Source organism: Periplaneta americana, chromosome 8 (genome assembly GCF_040183065.1).
Source record: "Periplaneta americana isolate PAMFEO1 chromosome 8, P.americana_PAMFEO1_priV1, whole genome shotgun sequence".
NCBI classification, from domain to species: Eukaryota; Metazoa; Arthropoda; class Insecta; order Blattodea; family Blattidae; genus Periplaneta; species Periplaneta americana.
The window spans coordinates 67,398,606-67,420,889 of NC_091124.1; the positions used below are offsets into that span (position 1 = coordinate 67,398,606).

Genomic DNA, 22,284 nt, shown 5'->3' on the forward strand with positions numbered 1-22,284 from the left:
GAGGATGATGAAGGTGAAGATAACATAACGACAAACTAATATATGGATATAATGTTTATTTGACTTTGATTACAATGTTCTAATTATGATTAATACAGTCATTGTTACTGGAAATGGTATCATCGTTCACAACAGATGTGTTATTTTTCCTCTGTTTCATGCCTTGTCCATTCTCAGGTTTCTGCTCTTTCTGACAGATTTATCTAGCTTGTCTTTTTTGGACCTTATAGTACTGTGATTTATTTTTCTGAGTAATGGTTTGCACTTCATGTGCAGTCTTTGCAACTGGAGTAGTCTCTTTTCGTTAAATGTCTCATATCCTTAATCTCGTAGCGGTAGAGGTACCATAGCTATGCGGCTAGGACAGCCCATTGATTCTTTGAAACACTCAAGCCTTCTGGTCTGATACAAGGATGTCATTGTAATTCTTCATTTAATATTTGTCTTAAACTACAGAAGCTGTTCAGAGACAATAAGATGAGGATATAGCAAAAAAAAAAAAAAAAAAATTGGTATAACAGCACATTGAGAATTGTAGGAGAACTGAAGCACAAAAACATTGTTTTCCCATGGTCATCTTTGTTTCTACAATCATTTTTGGTGCACAAAACTTTTTTTTTTTTTATTATTATTCTTACTGTGGCTGTATTGTTATGAGCATTAGATTTTTATTCCACTCTGAACGTGGTTTATTGCCGATTCTTATTTCATCTATGGTATCTGTAGACAAGAGATTAATCCTGAAACTTCATTTACATGTTCCTTTCACTACAAGAAATGAGCAATAAACCATCGAATATCCTGAGAAACTCTTAATTTTAAAACCCATTATATAATAGCTATAAACTGGAATGTATATAGAATACTGTTTTAGAAAATCGGGGATTTTCACAAAAGATCATGAAACAAGTGATTACAGATGAATTCATAGCTACCTCAGCTACCTAATACGCAATCAGCAATAGAAAACGAATAGTCAACAAAAATATTCTGAAATATAGTTACATTATAATGTTTTGTTATGTATAGAACTGGTACTGGTACCTGTTCGAATACTTGTGCTAATAACTTTGTTATGTAGTGTGTAAAGTTGGTTAGTGTTTTACTAATTATATTTACCATGTTTCTTATTAGACCGAAAAATTAAAATGTTGGAACAATTTAGGCAGCTGAAATTTTAATTTAAAATAACATTCTTTTAAAATCACTTGTTTGTTCCTAAATTTAAAATGGCAGAGATTACAATTAAATTTATACATATATATCTAAGTTATGTTATGCTATTCTGTGATCCCTCTCATAGAGAGTTTTGTGACAGTCTTGTTAGAAGTGTAACCTTGGCTTGTACAATAAGTTACGTCACTGAATTTAGCAGTATTCACCTGTAAACATTGAGACAAACATCCTCACAGATGTGTACTTTGTCATAATGTTTTGTGACATAATGGCGCTCAGAGCTGTGCTGTAAATATTGGTAGGCCTCTTTTGCTAGGAATGGCTAAGAGGGTGAACCCTATGCTGTTAGCATCATGCTCTGTGCATTAAGGCAATGTGCTACTGAAAATAGTCGAATTTTGACATATTTTATCATTTTTTTATTTCCACCCTAAAAATGTACGGTTTCATAAAAACTTTGTCTCAATATCTTAATTATAAGTATATTTTCTATATACTTGGTAGAAGTTGTGTTAATGTACGAATTACAGTATGTGTAACCAAAACTTTAAATTTAATTATCGCAAACATAAATTTTCTACGTTTTCAACCACAAGTATTCATTTTCTTTCTCAATGCTTAAAGCTAGAGTGATGAATCTTGGCATACTTGTTCATTAATATCTCTGTTGTGAAATGGAGCATTTGATGGGCTGCATTCAATATAGTTTTGTTTCTAGAGAATTATACGTAAAGCACTATTATTATTTTATTCTGAATATTTGAACATTGAAGAAATTATATCTTTTTTTTTTACAAATGAACAAATTGAAGTAGGGCATTACTAATGCTCCATTGCACAATATGCAGTGTCACCTTAAGAAAAAAATAGATTAAAAAAAAATTATTATTTTAGAAATAGGATTTTCACTAAGAAAATTTTAAAAAAGTTAAGTTCAATTTTTTATAAGTGTTTATCGAAAGGATTTTAGAAATTTCAGTAATGCATTGCCTTAAGGACATTGATTGATTGTTGAGCCTCTTAGAGTAACTGTGGCATTTCCAATTCATAATTCCTGCTACCAGTGGTGATATTCAAGAAGTTTAACAACCAGTTCTCTAATGTGTACATATGTTTAAAATATACGGTGTAGGTCCATGGTAATTGCAAATATTACCTAAAAATAATTTAACAACCGATTTGTTCGAACCAGTGTGAACCGGCCGAATATCACCACTGCCTGCTATACTTTAGCTCAACAAAGAATTTCATACCTGATGTTACCACCTCTTACGCCATGGATGTTAAAATGAGACTTTGGTAATGTATGATTAAATAGAATGGAGTAGAAAAACTTGAGAAGACAGAATGAAACAGAGGTTGAATTGCAATCATCTCTCCAATCAGAGTGCACAGTACAGGAGATGGATGAAGATGAGGATGGTGAAGATGAAGATGACATAATATATATCACTGCCACCGGGTGTATACCCAATTGTAGTGTTAATAAATACATACATAATGACGATTTAATATACAACGTTTATTTGACTTTGATTACAAAGTGTTCAGATTATGCATAACGCAGTCATTGTCACTGGAAATGGTATTATTATTATTCACAACAGATACTGGTACATATTTTTTCTCTGTTTCATGCCTTGCCCATTCACAGGTTTCTGCTCTTATTTACAGATATACTCACAGCTACCTTGCCTTCTTTGGCCATTAGACTATCTGTGATTTATTTTTCTGAGCAGTCTTTATAGTAATTTGAGTAATTTCTCTTTGTTCCATTTCTCATATTCACCATCTCAGAATGGGAGAGGTACCAATCTGTGCAGCTAGGATAGCTTATGGATTCTTTGAAACACTCAAACCCTCTGACAGTAGCGGCTGGTGGTCAAAATAATGAGTATGCTACAATCTATATCTGCCTACTGTATACACTTATATGCATTTATCTTTATTTGAGACTCGCCTAGTGACGAATTATGAAGTCCACACGACGTTCCTTCCTACTTCAGAACTTGTCAATTACCCTGGTGTTAAACCCCTCCATCTTGGACATCATACTCTTTTCTATTGACAGTATTGCAAGAGCAGTGAGGCGATCCTGGGACATAGTGTTCCTTAAAAACGTTTTTATGCGTTTCAAGCAAGAAAAACATATTTCTGGCTCAGCAGTGGCCATTGGTGTTGTAACCAAAATATTTAACAACTTGGTTACTTCACAGAATGGATCCTGTAAATTGTTGGAGACTATGTATTGTAACAATTGAACAGCCATCTACAAGTCAGAAGTTGGGTCTTCCCTATATAACTCCAAGTTGTGTCTTTAACACTCTTTTGTTCAGTACAGTATAGCTGTTGACAGCAACTTCAAGTTTGCGTTCAGGAAAATAATGCGAAAAATTGTCAAAAAATTTGCTGTTTAACAATTTTGTTGCGTCTAGGCAGTTTAAAGACTGGAAACGATAAGTAGTTTCCTGAATTATACGATCACATACTTCCTTGGCTTCAATTTTCTGTGATTCCATTCTCTGTCGCTTGCTGACTGATTCAGGAGGAACCTAAAAAAAAAAAGATAGATGGCAGCAGCAGTCGGACACTTGAATTACCAAATACATTGTACATAGTTCCGAGTTCTTCCACAAACAAGCATTCTTTCGTTGCGCTTTACTTTTGCAATCTCCAAGCTGTGTTGTGCTGAAGCTGACGTAAAAATAGCCAATCAGAGCAGTGATTTCAGCTTTGCACATGCGCATTAATTGTGTACATTCTCATGTAGAGTTTTGAGTAGCACATTGTACCCCCTGAGGCACCAAAGAGCGAAGAGCAAAGACTAGACACACTATAACGCGTCATGAACATAACCACGGGAAATTGTCAAATAACACATCAAATACTATGGTATTACAAATACATTATTTGAGCAAAAATTATCATTATGCTGTAGCACTGTAGCACATAAGGACGGGCCGCCCCTGCCCTCTGATCTGATACAAGGGTGTTATTGTAATTCTTCATTTAACGTTTGTCCTAAACTACAGAAGCTGTTCAAAGACTAAGAGTTGATATAGCAGGAAACAGAGTAATAACACGTTAAGAATTATAGGAGAACTAAAGCACTTAGGAACGTTCTGTTTCACATTTATTTTCTCCATCACAAGTTCACGAGGATGTCTGTCTTCAGTGAGAAGTCCCCATCCGACGGATGAATCACTATCAACAGTAACTTATGCCTTCTCTTCATATACACTGCGAAGAGATTTTGGATTTAACCCAGGCATATTGGTACACAATCTAGTGATTAGAAGTTGTGCATCGCCATCTCTCCTAGTCCCGAGGTAGAAATTTTTCATGAAAATTTCTGACCCCGCCGGGAATCGAACTGTATTTAGGATCTCTGGAACATGGTGCATTTTCATTTGATCTCTCCATATCTTCCTGGATCGCCAGAAATTTCGTTTTGATGTCAAAATATAATTTTAACCTAGTTTTGCTACTCTTTGGACTTCCATCTTATTAAGTTACTAATATCAGTTCTTCAGTTTGTCATATTTTATATATCTGTTTTAGGCTACGAGAACGAGGACTGGTTCATCCCAGCTCCAGCACTCAAACCCGAAGAAGTAGATTTGAACCTCACACCGGACCAGATCCGAGAAGCTCTCAACTACTTCCGTAAGTGCATTACCCTGTTTTATATTATGTCTGCCCAAATTTAAGAAAAGGCCTTCTAGCTCAGATTCGATTCTCTCAAATATAGACACTTTTGAACATTATTAAAAATACCATTTCCCTCGCACTTTAAATGAAGCTCTAAACAACAGTTCTTTGCATGCTAAAAGGAACAGTAACCTTTCTTATGTTTACATATTATGTAGTTGTAAAGAGAAATAATAAGATGGTTCGATTTGTGAGAATAACGTATTTTTTCTTAACTTTGGACAGGCAGTAGACTTTTACAGATCTGTTTGATTGCATGTGATGTGGCTTTAAGCCTTTAAAAGAGCTATGCTGAGTTAGCTTTCAGGTAGTATGTGAAAGACTATCTCTGTTGTTTCTGAACTCCTTCATGTTTCCATCGTCAGGAAGAGGAAGACAATAATTATTATGATATTTTACTTATCTAATAACTAACCTGAGTCGGTTGTGTGATTCTTGGTGATCAGTGGTTAGCATACTTGTCATTAGACACAAATGGTGAAGAATCAGTAGAATGGAGAAAAATTCTCTCTGTCACCGGGATTCGAACCTGGGTTTTGAGCTGACACTTTATCCACTAAGTCACACCGGATTCAAATCATGATGCCAGAATCCTTCTCAGCCGAAAACCTGGGTTCGAATCCTGGTGCCAGAGAGAATTTTTCTCCGTTCTACCCATTCTTCACCATATGGTAATGCAGAATTTCTACGCTGAAATATATGTACTTCGGTACATCAAAGTAACATAGTAATAATTAGACACAAATTTCGCGAGTTTATATGTGGTCAGGAGTGGTGGATTTTAAAGAAAATGAAAAACAGTGTTATTGGTAAGCAGAGGGTCTTATTGTGTTCCTTTCACACTAGCTCTCATAAACTGGTTTACCAGAACTGCAGCTGCAAAGAAGGTATTATACCTATAGTCCCGTCGCTCTAATTTCCGGCAGCCAATCACATTGCAGGTCGGCTGCATTTAAACGTGTGCATCTTGTGATTCGCTGATGATGACATTATGCATTTCGTAAGGCTCGATAAATACTTAATATAATCGCCCGCCATTTTGGCTCTTTCGTTGGCGTTTGCAGAAAGCACACGAGGACGTTATTTGCCGCTCAATTATTTGTTCAATTACAGTGTGTTTGATTTATTATCATAGAAGCTACGACATGATAATGTTTAATGGTGCGGCAAATAGATTCCTCGTCTGGTAGCTCGGCAACGAAAGAACAAAAATGGCGAACGATACTACCTATCTAGACTTTATAGAGCCTTCACTTCCAAAGACGTAAGCAAAGAGGAGGAGTCACGCCGGGAATAACAGCATCGCGACTATAGTGTCTCTTTTCACACACATCATCTGACACTACAGAGCCGGTTCACTGAGGACTTGATGCTTGTCTTCTCTTGCAGCCGATTCGAGCATGCTAGTGGCAGGGTATACTTCTAATAGGACTCTTTCAGACTATAGCGCACGTGAAATGAGCTACAATGAGAAAAATAGAAGGCTTCTGTATTCCACATGAAAAGTTTTGTACATGAAATTCACCAAAGCCCAGCAACAATAGACATTTTAGCATCCATGCTTAGTTGAGTGCTATGCAATTGGTATGTGAACTGTGTAATATGAAAAATAATGTGTTTTTTTAAGCAGACAGAATATTAAATACTTCACTTTTTTAAAAGTCATCAGTTACTTTTTGTTGATTACACTGGTTTCAAGAAGGAAAGGATATCAAAACATATTTATTTTTATTATGGCTCTCCATAAGAATCAGATATTTTGCCTTCATTATCTTATTTGTAGAATGAGTACTAACATTTCCGAGACCAAAACACACAAAGAATGTGAATAGAAAGAAGAAGAAAGGGCCTCTACAAAACTTTGATCGACTTCCACCCAATTTGAAAGGAAGAAGCAGACCCAGTGGGCAATATGTACCAGATTATTATGGAAAATCTCCAGAGGAAAGCAGTTACAGAGCAAAGACTGCAGGAAGAACTGGGTGGTATTGAAGACGGGCATTTTCTACTGTCTCTATTATGTTCTAAAAATGCGTGGATATATGAAAATACATGTAAGCACAGAGATGCAAGCTGTAATTAAGTATTCCTAATCTTTATAAAATTGGACATCATGATTCCATTAAACCTAATGAGCCCTTATCATCCATTGTCAGGCAGCACTTCATCCAATACCCGGTTTTTTCCAACATTTCTTCTCCTTAATCCTCCTCAGATTCAACTCCTATATATTCTGCAGCTGATTTGAGTTTCTCGTCAGTAGAGCCCAGTTTCCATGCACTATCAAATCTTAAAACATACATGCATTTGTGCATTATCATATGACAAAACATGCATGATGAAGCGAAAAAACAGTAAAAATGTGCTCTATTAAAATCGAGTTCTACGTTATGTTGCATTTTTATTTTATTTTGAAACATGTACAACTAATTTCTCAGATTTTCTTCACTTAAGCTCATATGTTTGTCTGAAGAACGTTCTCGAACACAGAAAATTATATTTCTACATTACGAGAAGTGACAGGTGCATACTTAAGTGAAGTCTTTTTCCGCATGACCATGACTGCATCGGGAATCGAACCTGCGACTTTCTGACTTTGCAGGATTATGCTTTAACTGCGACGCTACCATCCACTCCAAAATACAACGGTACTTATGTCTTTATTACAACAATCACAATAAACTACATCACCATCTATCTTTAGAAATTTCTTTTCCTCAATCCATTTTGACAAATATCTCTTCTTGCGGTTTTAAGAGAAGCTGTAGCAACACTTTACAATTGGACACAAAAGTATCCAAGCATGCTACTTCAGCCTTTCTTTCTTTCAGTATTTTGACCTCCGGTTTGTAACGAGCGAGAGTTGGGGGTTGGAATTGCAGCAGGCTATAACAAAGGGAGAATTTAGTGGAAAATTCAAAGATTAGTTGTCAGGTATGATGCCATGAAACCATATTATAAATATCTTCTTTTTTTTTTTTTCAATACACAAATAACGTGGAAATACCAGATTCCACGAAGCAGCATTCATAAAAGGCACTATTATGCACGTTAACATAATATGTGCACTAAAGCAGAAAAAAGGACGTAATATGCAATATAAAAGCCTAAATATATGCTATTAAATCCAAAATCTTCCAAATATGCATTACGTATGAATTTACTTCCAAAAAGGCCAAAAAATGCAATGGTTATTTGAAATTGATAAAACATAAATCGAATACTGTATTTCCAAAGTTTGATAAGTGTAAGAAGCTTATATATAAACATGTATTTGCATGGAAATCCAAGCTCTACTCATCATTGTAAACCGATACTTCAGACATCCTTATTCAATAATATATGACAGAAAGAGGAACAATATATAATGTTTTCAGAAGATATAATTAATAATACTGACGTGTCTTTAGTTTTATTATACATATATTGTACATTATGGTTTCCCCTACCTTGATGCCACTGCTATCCTTTCTACAGCAGGAATACATTTTCTCATTTTGGTGTCTCTCAGATGCGTTGAAAACTTCACACCATTGTATGATTGTACAGGTCTGCAAAATCAAGGGTCATAAAAATTATTCTAAAAATGTATGCTACATTTATGGTTTCTTGAGCTACTGAATCCAAATCTGAGCTCAGATTTTCTCTGCCACGTACCATTTTTCCGTAACACGCATTGGCACTTTTAGCAATGTGAATGTAGCGTTATTGAATATTGATTTCCAGAATATGAGTAATTGCTCAAGTATACATACTTAATTATGATATTATGAAAGATAATATTAGTCGATAATCTACATGAGATAGAAATAATGACCTCGTATTTTATTGTTCTAATTTCCGTGTTTGTATCAACAAACGTTACTCAAAGAGAAGTCAGGATGACGTAAATCCTTTCAGGATACAGCAGCATTCACTTCTGTATGGATACAGTGATTTATTTATTTTTTTAGTAGGTTATTTTACGATTCTTTATCATCATCTTAGGTTATGTAGCGTCTGAATGAGATGAAGGTGATAATGCCGATGAAATGAGTCTGGGGTCCAGCACCGATAGTTACCAAGCGTTTGATCATATTTGATTGAAGGAAAACCCCGGGAAAAACCTCAACCAGGTAACTTGTCCCAACCGGGAATCGAACCCGGGCCACCTAGTTTCGCGGCCAGACGCGTTAACCGTTACTCCACAAGTTTAGACTAAAGTGATTATTCTTTGATCAACATCCTTCATGTTTTCTTTACATGGTAGTGTTAAATCATTAACATCATTAGCACTTGTTACATCACACATTAACTTTTACTTCAGGGCTGTTTTCACTTGTTTGTCATAGTGAAATATACTGTAAGCGTCTACTTTCACGAAAAGTAGTATATGACAGTATATTATTCCCTGAAGATATTGAAATTTACGTAATACACAATTTTTCCTCCAACATTGAAACATTTTTGGAATATGATTTCTGAACAAAATCTACACTTCTGAGGAATTTATTTAACAAAGGTAGAATTAATATTTTATTCATGAAAAGTATTCAGTTTATTGTCTTCATTCATTTACTTATAAATACAGTAGAAACCTGTTAAACCGGGAAATAAGTTTTAAAGACATTGAATATAAAATTAGTAAATTTCAAACAATATATAGGAGCATTCATAGAACTTTTAGAAATAAAGTTAGGAATGAGATCAAAATGAATTTGTATAAGGTAATAGCTCTACCCACGCTGCTTTATGTTGGTGAACCTGGGTACCAACTCAAAAAAACTAATCGGCAGAAATGAAATTCCTTAGGAGCATTAAAGGCTGTAAAAGATAGCATAAAATAAAGAACGATGATATTGGGGAAAAATTAAACATCGATTCAGCATGTAATAAAATAATATATAATAGAAGAGAAAATTGGATTGAACATTTGTTTATAACAGAAAACAAAAGATTTTCTAAAACAGTCTTAAGCTACATGCCGAGAGAAGGAAGATATATAGGACGACCCAGGAAATGCTGGAGACAACAGTGAAGCATTAACGGACAAGTTGCCTAATCCGTGAAGTGGAAATGATGATGATGGTGATTATTATTATTATTATTTTTTTAATTTATTTTATTTTTATTTTATGCGCAATTCAGAAAACTAAATTTCATCTTCTTTGGGCGCATATTAAGTGATTTTATATATATATATATATATATATATATATATACTAGTTCAAGAAAATAGACTATAAACAGTAGGCCCTATACTACAGTATTTGCAACATGGAAAAGGAATGGTTCGAAACGCGTAAATCGTCATGACGAAGTATGTGTCAACTTCGTGACCCATTTTTTCTTTCTATTCTAGCAAGATTGTAATTTCGTTTTTCTTATAATTGCTTAGCTTTACTTCTCTCAAATTCCTAGGTATTATTATACATTTGTATAAGCATTTGCTGTTTCTCATACACAACTCAGATTTATTTACCTGTTTGGATATTTTTCTGTAGATCTCCATATGGTTTGTAGTACTTAGTTCTGGCTGAGTGGAAAAGAAGAGACCTTAACTCTGCCAGACGAATAAATAAATCATAGTTCTATTAGTACTGTACCCTCACATATTTTTGCGAGCTAAATGTCTGTAATTAGTCTATTTTTAATTTTGATTATCAATAAATGGTTACTGCTTTTAAATATGCATTTATCTTTATAGATAGTATATAGGTTATATTAATTTATTTCTCTTATAAATATTAAGTATAAGAATTGTGAAATGAGATGTGTACAAACTGTAATTCACATTACAGTTCATTTTAACAGTAAACATGCAAATATTTGAAATTCTAATATATTTAAATTGTGCCTAGTATCTTATTTATTCTAGATTATTTAGTAGAAAGTTTTCCAACGGATTCTGTGGGAAGAGAGATTTTTTTTTTTTTTTTTTTTTGTTTTAATTAATTTAGAAACTTCTTTAGTTGAAAATTTCGTTCCTAACTAAACATTTTCAGATCATGATGATTCTTTTGTGTATGAATAACGTGTTTACAGAGTTGAATTAATGCATACAAAATATAAAAGAATTTACCTGTTCTACATAATTGAAGATATATCTTCACTATTTCCCATTGCCGAAAAGCATTGTTAACAAAATGTATACATGACCCCAAGCCTGTGCCCCATTCATAACTTGTACACTTCCTTGAAGATAGTTATTTATTTGTCTTGTGGATTGAAGAAAGTAGCCTTTCCCACCATTACTAGGCTGTATGGTAATTAGTAGATAACGTCCGGGAAGTTATTGTTGATGTGCCAGAAACCACCTTATAATTTGTATGAAAGTTTTCAACCCTTGTTGACAAGTTCCCAGCCTTGAAATAATTACTATTATTTATTTTATCAAGGTGCATATAATAAGATGTGTTGAAGAGAGAGTAGCCCATCCTTCATTGTTAGTTACTACTTGTAGCACAAAGGCTGCCTTATAGTTCAACTTCGCGAAAAATGCTGTTGCAAAGATGAAGAGTTATAGTACCTATAATTACCTATTATAACTATTGCTTTTGTATAACTGTTTGTGTTGGTTCAAACCAGTTTTGAGCGTATTGTTTAAATATTATTACCAGTTTTTCACATGCGAAGATTAACTGTACAATTATTTGTAAAGTAATCCAGCTGAATAGCTAATTGAAAATGAAACGAAACACTGGTGGCCCGGGTTCGAATCCCGGCCGGGGCAAGTTACCTGGTTCAGGTTTTTTCCGGTGTTTTCCCTCAACCTAATACAAGCAAATGCTGGGTGGCTGTTGTTGATGGATCCAGGACTCATTTCACAGGGATTATCACTTTCATTTCATTCAGACGCTAAATAGCCTGAGATGTTGATACAGCGTCGTAAAATAACCCAATTAAAAGGGGAAAAAAAGATTAAAGTATATTGTAGTATTGAAATAGTCGCAAGTAAATCAACATTTTAAATTTTCTCTCCCTCTCTCCACTTCCCTCCCCTCCCCTCTCCCTCTCTCTGAAATATTGTCGATATTTCCTAATGCTATGTTTCGTGATTCAAACGTGCACAGTTGGTTTCTTACGTAAAAAGAACATCACGTATTCTCGCGGATGCACTACTTCGATTAATTTTGTTGGGAAAATCTTTCCAGTCGGCAACTCATGCTATAAAATGTAATGTTTTGTAAGACAAGCTACACTGATAGTTGAATGAAACCAGCATAATTTTACTTACATTGTTATGTACGATAGTATCTACGAAATTTTGGAATTATTGTATTTTTTTCTATTGGAAAACTATAAAATACGTTCTTAGCCTATAAACTTACTAACCGCGAATTTTATTGAAGTGTAAAAATAATATTCGTACATCAAAAAAATGTTGCCTTAATCTTCATGAAATTTGTTTCTTGGTTTTCATAGTAAACCCAATTAGAAGTTCGTTTATATTTATACAGAATAGTCATGTCAGCACTGCCTTATGTTTGTCAGCTGCTTTATGTGAGGTTTGAATTATAGAACTTGTATATTCATCTTCGGCTTAATGGCACATACTGTACGTCTGTTTTATAGCCAATTACACGCGAGGTACCTTAATACAGATATGAATGTAGCTATACATATGAGGTGTGTAGAAACATCAGCGGTCGATTCTCTTGTAATGCAATTCCAGCGAGCTATTTCTCATCTTCAGTATACACTCTCTCACTTTGATAACATATTATGATTCTGAAAACGAAATTTATCTTTGTAGTCTGATGAAAACGTGCATGTGCGTTCGCGTTTGCGCGTTTATGTACAATACATGGATGCGTGACGTGATAACATCTGAAAAGATACTAAATGGCAAGTTTATTTCATAATAGCTGGAACTTTAGTAATGTTGTATCAACCAAAAGTAAGGATAGCTTTCATAAATGTTCCATAAATGCTTAAGGAGGAAAAGGCTGTTTTATATCAGCCCCGTTGATATGGTTAGCTTCTTGCTTTATTAAATGTCGCTTTACTTAATTATCCGACAGATGATCTGGGTGGAATCCGACACTGACAGGCGGGCAATGCTGACAGCCTGGTGATCATAGCACTTGAAGGTGGTTATTTCTGATCATGCTTAGCTACTGTTCTAAAATATACAGTGCGTCTTCACCATCATGTCGCGACGACCGACCGGCCAGCGGCAGAAGCGCGGCCCCCCACTGGGCACGCGGACGATCGGTCGTTCGGTCATCGCGGGCGTGATGGCGAAGACTCACTGTACTTCTTTATTATATATTCGTTCCTGTGAAACTGCGTCCAGTTTTTTTCAGCCAACAACATACAGCCTATACAAACTTACCGACTGTTGATAGAAGTTTGAGAGGGACAGTGTAAGAAAGGACCACCGTGCCAATCAAAATGATTAGTATGCTTTAAAAATTGTGCCTGGTTTGGTCAACCCTTTGTGGCGTACTGCAGTATAATATATTGGTTAATTCGACGTCGGATTATTCGAATAAATGTTTATTTCCATTGAAATTTCTGTTTAAACCAATTTTAAAAATTATCATCTAATTCGAACTTTTGAACCTTACATTTGGATAATTCGAACCCAGAACTTAATTTCAACGAAAATAATGCCAGATCAGGAATTCTAGGTAAAATCTGGAAGCGTTTCGTGAGAATTTCGTTTATTAATGATCCCATGAATTCAAATTCTATTCTTAAACTTTATAGTGATGGACAGATAGTGGAACGTAAAAGTCGTTACTACTATTAACGGGTTTTGTACATTCTCCCTGACTGACCGCAGGTAAGAGCTACGGACGGAATGTCCAACGTTTTGTTTACAGTTTGTCCCTCTTCCTCTTTCCCACCACTAATTTGAAAGAGAACAAATTTGTGAAAATCTTCATTATTGTGCGTGTAGGCATTAGTGTGATACTCGCTATTCTGCATTCACAATGTCGAAGCATGGAACATACACAAGTTTAACGCTAGCAAGTGAAATTGAAGTGTTTTCTTTTATTGGTAGCCTAATTTATGTGTGGTTATAAATAAAACTTGTAAGAAATTAAGTTAAAGTACATTGCACATTTACAGAATTATTAGTTACTGAATACGAGTATAATTCCTTTATTGATATGAATTTAAAAAAGTACCGGTAATTTGCTGGTTAATTCTAATTTTACTTAGAGCTCAAATTAAAAAGATTCCATCTAGCCAGACAAAACTGTGAAGAAAATGCGATGTTGTTCACGGCAATGGGAATTATGCGTCATCGTGCGTTATTTGTGTGCTGACATCAGACGTCGGGAATAGACGTTCTGAGCTGGCATTGAGGGCTTGGTAGTTGGTACAGCGCAGGAGTGGACTGAACTGTGGTCAATGCCGATGATTACGTGCTCACCTTCACGAACTCTGTATAATAAAATTATTTATCATTCAGGTGTTAAATCGTCTGTTACAGAAAGAATCTTCTCTCTAGCAATAACATGTACGTGTTTTTCAGACCTTAAAACGTGATACGGAAACTAATTTGTTTATCGTAAACTTTAAAAGAAACAGAACAAAAAGAAAACATTACGTTGTACAAGAGGTATAGAACATTGGAATGCCGGCTTGGGTACGAATTCTGCAAAGATGTTAATACATTTTCATTGTCATTTGTTTCTTACCCCCTTTTCGGGGTACCCCTTACCACTCCCTTTCCTCGTCATCTTTGAGTTTGTTTGAATTATGTGACATATCTGTGGCCTATTTCTTCAATTTGGGTAGCCATATACTCAGACGATGGTGCCTATCTTTCCCTTCCCCCCCTCTTGAGAAGATCTTTCTAGGTATCCTCTTCCTGCAGGACGATTTTTATTCTATATACGTATGTAGCTATGAGCATCCCGTTCACTTCTGCGGACTTTCACCCACTTGGCAATAACTTGTACATTGATCTTTGTTTGATATCCGGTTATTAAACAAATCTTGTATTTGATTACCGACTGCACTCTTCTTACTATAACCTACAAGCAACTGTCAATATAGGGACTGCAAACATTACCTCTAATGGGTAATCAAAAGTTGTCGTGCTACATTCTGTACATAGCCGTGTGAACAACTGTCTATGATTGTTTTCATTATTCCCCTCCTCCTCCTCCTCCTCCTCTCCACGGATTAGGCTGTTCCCTCTTCACAGTTCATTCATTGTCCTAGTGTTCTGACCAAGGGCAGCTCTTTCACTGCAAACCCAGAATTCTCAAATGTATCCTATTTTCAGCCTTCTTCTTAATATCCGGATACATCTTAATGTTGTCTATCATCTGAGATCTTCTTTTGTTCTTATGACTTTATTATTGTTGGTTCTTCCATCTCTTCTTTGTCTCCGCCACTTCTCTCGTTTCCTACGGTCTGTAATTATGTACAGGCGCGTTTGCCTACGGATCAGGAGCAGCGCTTTAACATGGCTTTGATTTCCACTAGGGATGACTACCCATTTGGGTTTTTTCAAACTTAAGTCGAATGCCAGGTAATCATATGGCAAATGTTCCACCTCATCTCGCCAAATACCATCTTGCTGTCACCAATTCCACCTGCGCTAAATAGATCTAAAATCAGTAACTGACTAAAAAGATTATGATTTTGGTGCCGTTAAATCTGTTTCAATATATTCACAGAACACTTTTTAGTCCCTATGATAAAAAATGATTTTGGATATGCCTTTTTCCTACTCATTTGCGATTTCACCTCAGTTATGTGACGGATTTTGTTTATATCCACTACATACGGGTAGGCCTACATTTATCGGGGAATGATGCAAAAAATAATATCTTTGTTTTTTTAAATAAATAGCACAAAATGGCAGTTTATGCCAAATCAAAGCAAACTGTTTTCTTCCTAATTTATTGCAATACGTAGACGAAGCAGACAAATTAAATGTAGTCCGTATCATAGGAAAATATGTTTCTTCAAAGAAATTAATTATCTGTAAAATTGATTCTACTTTTGGTTATGATTTCGCATCTAAGTTATGCCACCATTGTCACAAAAATATCATCTATCACAATAGACCGCGCGTCGGGCAGTTATCGAAATGGAACCGTCTTTCTTTGAATTTAAGTGGGCACTAGCTCTCGGCTCTTCTTGTTATGTATGGACGAATGTCCGCAGAAGTAATACTATTCCAATTTTCTCATTACGGTATGATTTCAGAGTAATGCTGATTAGTTACCAAATGATTATATTTAAAATCTCATAATATTAGCCGATAATAGGCTATCTTTCAATATGTGTCACTTTTAAAATACCTGTATGTTTTCGTAAACACAATATGAGAATTGCTATTTCACGTGGACTTGTGCAAAATTAATGACATATAATACAGTATAAATAATAATGTCTTTATCCTCTTATAAGGAGCTTGTACCTCGATCGACTGTCTCCAGTTAACTGCCTTTCAAGTGTAGCCAGCTTATCTTTGCTTCTCTCTCAACTAATCGTTCTTTCTTTCTACTGTCGTGGAAGCTCCGACCAATCCCATCCTCTCTGTGCTGCTTATGGTTTTCCTCTAAGTGTTCCCTGTCCACAAATAGCATACATCGAGGGCAGAAGGGCGTATCAACAAAACTGCAAGTTTACATTAGAGCCATATAAATATGGAATGATTTTTTCTACCCTTGTCTACAGAATTACACTTTCTGTAGTTCTTTCTCATGTCCATTGTAATTCTCAAACGATTGTATTCAAGCATAGATTCCATTAAAATATTTCAGTAATGCAAAATTTGTTGATACGACCTTCTGGCATGATGCCTCGATATGTACTTAAACCTATGATTGCGATAGCAGGGATATCAAAACGCCTGAATTAAGTGCTCATACTAAAAACAATATAAAGTATAATCATCGCTCTTAAGGAAATGATGTGCGGGTTCTTCAGAGCACGCAATGCAGGCGTTTTGACATCCCTGCCATACAGTTCAGCGAAATCAGGACATATTTCAAATAGATTTATAAATATATTATGCATGAAGAAGGGAATACTCCAGAAATGAGAATTACAATTTTGCATATTTTTGTACGAGTATTTTGTTGCTGGAAAAGGCTCAAAAGATAGAATCGCCAATACAAAGATAAGAGCCCAGCTAAAAATATTTAATCTTGTTGAAAGAATACACGTCAACATCATGCACACGTACGTACTTCGGATAGCAGAGGATAGAGCGCCACGAGTTGTATTGAGATAAATTTGCAGCTGGAATGGATCATGAGGTCCCTTAATGGTTGTTGTTGTTGTTGTTGTTGTTCAGGAAGTTTCTGTCACCTTCATGATACCATTTATTAATAAAACCATTCAAGTTGTAGCAAAAATAATGCACTATACAAAGACTCCAGCCATCATTTGTGCAGCTTTACACTCTGTTTTGTGTGTATTTCGTTGATATATTGTACCTGATGAAGCAATTCTTGATATTTGCATGGACTATGAAGCAATGGTGTTGACCGTTTGGGCACTCTTATTTGGAAAAAAGTCTCCACAATGAAGTCAGCGAAAGTTTGTTTGTTTCCTTGATCTGAATTCTGTCCGTTACAGCAATAATAACAAAGAAAATATATTCTTAACAATGCTACCGTGTTCCGAATCTTTATAGTGTACGTAAGAGATTATTTGTGAGATAACATTGAATAACTTATTGTTTGGTCTTTATTAGTCTTTCACGTGAATTCAGAGTCGTCATGAATTATGCAGCCTTGTACTATGAAATGAAAGAAAGCTACATTATACGTATTGTGTAATGGAACTATTCTGCTTAGGCAATGTATTGTGGAGCCGAGTTCAATTAAGAATTACGTAGTGACCGGATCATAAGGGATTTTATCAGTTCCTGTTTGTGTAAGCATATCATTTTTTGTCGGTAGTTTCAGAAGAGCAGTATATTACTAATGAATAATAAATCTACCAAACACTCAAGATACTATGCCTCCCCCTATATTTACTTTTCGACGCTACATCGCTTGCAGAAATTTATTTTCGTCTTTTCCTCCTTCTTTACGTAGGTCAGAAACCTCTTGTTTTTCATCGTTTCCGGCAAACATATACAATAGCTACCACACAATCGTTAATGGCTCTTTGCCTGTGGATTATTTTTCTTGGCTATTTTCAGTATTGTGTGCCTCTCTCATACTTTAAACAAGTTCATTCCAGTTTCGACGTCTTATTCTCGGCCATTTCTCCGTTTACTTTACCTTGCAGATTCCGTCGGATATTATTCGCTTGTAGCCTAATTTCTCTAAAATTACTCGAAGTCTGAGATGATCGAAAACGTGGTGCAAAAACTATTCACTAGCCGTAGTTTTAACTCCTTATATGAAGTGAGGAATACAATTAACTGAACAGTTAGTTTTGGCTCTTCACGCCGGAGATCTCGGCTCAAAATTCAGCAAGACTGACAAGCAAACATTCTGATGGGAGCAGATAAAAAAGATTTTCTTTCACCATGTTAGTAATGTCAAAAAAGTGTTCATACAAATTTTGGCCACTCGACCCCAAGGCCTTAAAAAATAAGTTCGCCAGAGGCCGTTAACAGAAAGAAAACATAACTTCATTGGAAAAAATTATTGGAACAGACACAGCAATTGTTGAGCTATTTTTTAATATATTCCCCATCGGAATTGAGACATTTGTCATATCATGAGATCGACAGAGAGGTCCAAATGGCTGGTTCCGTTCCCAGGCAAGTGATTTTACGACACAAGGATACAAACATTGATCCCATGGTATGACAGAAGTTTCAGTTCCAGTGGGGGATATGTTGACAAATAGCGCAACAATTGCTGTATCTGTTCAAGAAATCTTTCCATGTCATAGTGTGTTTTTTCTGTAAACGGACCCAGGAAAAATCATTTTCTGGACAGTCTTGTAATTGCGGTCGAGTGGCCAAAATTTGTGTAAGCACATCTTTTGGCATTATTAACATGATGGAAGAAAAAAAAAATAACTTGTTTTTATCTGCCCCCATCAGAATGTTAGTGAGCAGAATTTTTGTTGGGATCTTTTTTTCGAATATTCCCGTTTCTCTTATAACCTTTCTAATGTCTTCATAACTTATCACCGTTATAGAATAACAGAAAATACTACATTATATGACTCACTTCTTGTGATCTTGTTTAACCGATTATTTTACGTACTGACACTTGGTTGTCGTAATTTGAATATGCGGATGTTTATTTCTATATTTTGTTGCAATAAAATTTCGCGGTGTACCATAAAATATCTACACATCTATTACAGTAATATAAACAAGTTTCATGGGCTAATACATTTATCAAATTTTATGAAAACTGCCTCTTAAAATGTGTCTCTCTGAACTCGCAGTACATTGAACGTATTGATTGCTTGGACTTTTAAATCAATTGGTTCCCCGATATAGTTAGCAGCACCGCTACCGGATGACATGCTGCAACTATTACAGTTGACTCGCCTTTTTAATAACCGTAAATTTTCCTTAACGTGGAGTCAACACTAGAACAATTTTATTGTTCACCAGTACATCACACTGACAAATCTTTACGCCGTAAGCGGGATTCGAATCGACAGCCGTTGCATCCATACAACGTTAAAGTTGTGCACTATAACCCTAAAATTGTACAGAAGATAATACGCGTATGTACTAGTGTGAAAATTATCAGATACGTCGGGTGTAATGTTCCGTGAAAACAAAGATATGACATCTGTGCCTACGTACTTCTTCATAGAGGAAATGATATCGCAGAAAATCTAATCAAGTGTCTGATAATTTTTTCACTGTCATTATGTATTAATATGAATCCAATCCATCATTTATCCAATTTCACCGACATAATTGTAAACAGAAATAATGCGGGACATAAATCATTCATGAAAATGGATGTGTAGATATCTGAAAGCTATCTGTACATTCACACTTAATTAAAATAAAATTGTTTGACATTGACTTTGTGAAGAATCTGAAGCTCTGTAAACCACGCGGCTTTGGTAACGAATACCTCTGAAACCGCAAGCTGACATACTTGCGGAAAGTGAATTTGGCACAAACAGAAATTGGAAAATTTTACTAAGTAGATATTTTCATTTGGGCGATAACCAAGCGAAAGCCAGCACGTAGCAAATTGACTGTAGTTAGAGAGCCCGTTTCTATCATCCATAAAAGTGACATATTTGTGGGATAAAGAAAAGTGTGCCTTGTCGACATGTTGTCAGTCTTATAATCTCACTACGAATTCTACCTCTGAAATTGAGTCTTTAGGTGTAATAGTTTCGTGACGAAATATCTGTGGGCCACTAATCTCTTGTGGATTATTTTCCCTGAAATTATTGTTGCAAATAAGATCTTAAAGTATTAAAAGTATATGCAGTGTGGGTTTTAACAGTTACTGGACATGAAATGTATTGACAAAAAAAAAATAATAATTTAAAGTTACAAAATTGTGACCTAATGATAGATTAGAGATTTTTATTCTTTTACCTGTATAATAGATTAAATTTGTCTCTCCTATCTTATGTTAGTCCTGAGTTGTCTTCAGCGGTAGCCTGGCACAGCATTAGGCACATTATCAAATACACTGGTTTTCAAGTTTTGAACTGATGAAGCAAGAAGTAGTAGTTTTATAGGCGAGGAGAGAACGCGAGCTACAGGGGTCAGATTTGACACTTAAGAGAGAGAACGGGACAATTCATTGGAATTTCTCTTGCAAAATGTCGTCTTCTACCTATAAATTGGCAACATAATCTTATTTTGCCCGACCACGTGAGTTATACTAGTAGAGTCAAAAAATAACCGAACATGTGTAGATACCTTTGTTGCAGATGACAAGTAACCATTTACACAACACCACCTTCAAAGTACGCCCCCTGGGCAGTGACACACTTTTGCCAGCGTCCATACAACTTCTCGAAACATTCCTGCAGCCCATCTTTGATCACTTCCCGCAGAGCGCTCGTCGCATGAATTTTCACCTCTTCGGCTGATCCAAACTGCCCTTGAGTAGGGATTTGATCTTTGGAAATAGATAGAAATCAACGGAGCAAGATCTGGAGAATATGATGGCTATTGAAGGACAGGTATTTTGTGTTGTGCGAGGAATTCGCTCATCAAGAGCGATCGATGTGCTTGAGTATTGTCATGATGAAGAACCCAGTTCTGTTCTTGCCACAAATTGTGTCTTTTTCGACGAAATGCATCACGAAAACGTCGAAGAATTGCAACATACGTCTCCTTACTGACAGTTCGAACCTCAGGAATAAACTCGAAATGTACGACGAGATCCTGGATGTCGAAGAACACTTCAAGCATTACTTTCTCCTTTGATCGGTCGGCACACTGAGTCTATACGCCTGGAGATCAGGCCATATACCACACGGACAAGGTAGAGAAGTTGCATATAGAGCATGGCGTTGCCACCCGAAGTTCGAGTACTTTCTGACTACTGGTATATTATTTATACGGATTTGTGCACCAGCAATTAGTTTTCTGTTTTGTAATATTTGTGCTTTAAATTGGCAACAGCCTTCAGACTCGGAACAAACTTTAAATCTCGCGCAATGTGACAACAAAATCTTCATTGACCGAGCACATTGCATTCGGCTTAGTCGCTTCAAAGGTTGTAAACTAATATAATGCAGTTTCTGTCATTATTATTATTATTATTATTATTATTATTATTATTATTGCTGCTGCTAGATACTACTATACAGGGTGATTCAAAAGGTAAAGTCAACCGGTGAGGAGATGATTCAGGGCGACATTTAGACAGGAAACTCCTTTGTCAGTTTTATTTGTTTGCAACTGTTTCAGAGTTACAACAGGTCAAACAGTTAATTCACATCTCATGATACTTACAATAAATACTAATTGTTGTTTTGATCTAGGTTTGTTTACAAAGCATAATTTCCATTATTCATAGAATGTATAAGGAACACACCGTGAAATGTTGTGATTGGCCAGCACGGTCCCCTGACTTAACGCTTCTGGACTTCTTTGTATGGGGTTTTATGAAAGAAAATGTGTACGCTACGGAGATTACAGACAGAGATCATCTACTCCAGTGAATTAATGCAGCTGCAACAGACATCAGACTGCGAAACGGGCTGTTAGAGCTTGTGCACAGCGCAGTAAGAGAACGCTCCCAGGCACGTTTGTGTGCAAACGTAGGACATTTTGAGCGGCTGCTTCAATAAATTACTGTAAATTAGTAATTATTGTAAGTAAGTCACCTTAGTTGTGAATAAATGTTTCGCCTGTTGTAACTCTGAAAGGTTGCAAATAAATAAAATTGACAAAGGACTTTCCTGCTTTAAATGTCGCCCTGAATCATTTCCTCACTGGTTGACCTTACCTTTTGTATCACTCTGTATATGCCGTACTGATAGTCACAAGTTACTGTTATTCAGGATGGAATTTCTGTAAACTGT

At 35.7% G+C, this 22,284-nt stretch overlaps 1 protein-coding gene across 2 annotated transcripts in view; it reads left to right on the forward strand.

Annotated features, from left to right (window-relative positions):
* Positions 1–22,284, forward strand: part of milt (trafficking kinesin-binding protein milt) — a 344,681-nt gene that overhangs the window by 84,851 nt on the left and 237,546 nt on the right. For both annotated transcript variants that reach the window (XM_069833015.1, XM_069833017.1), the window contains one exon: positions 4,738–4,842. In XM_069833015.1, coding sequence (XP_069689116.1) covers positions 4,738–4,842 — 105 coding nt within the window. The remainder of the gene's footprint in view (positions 1–4,737; positions 4,843–22,284) is intronic.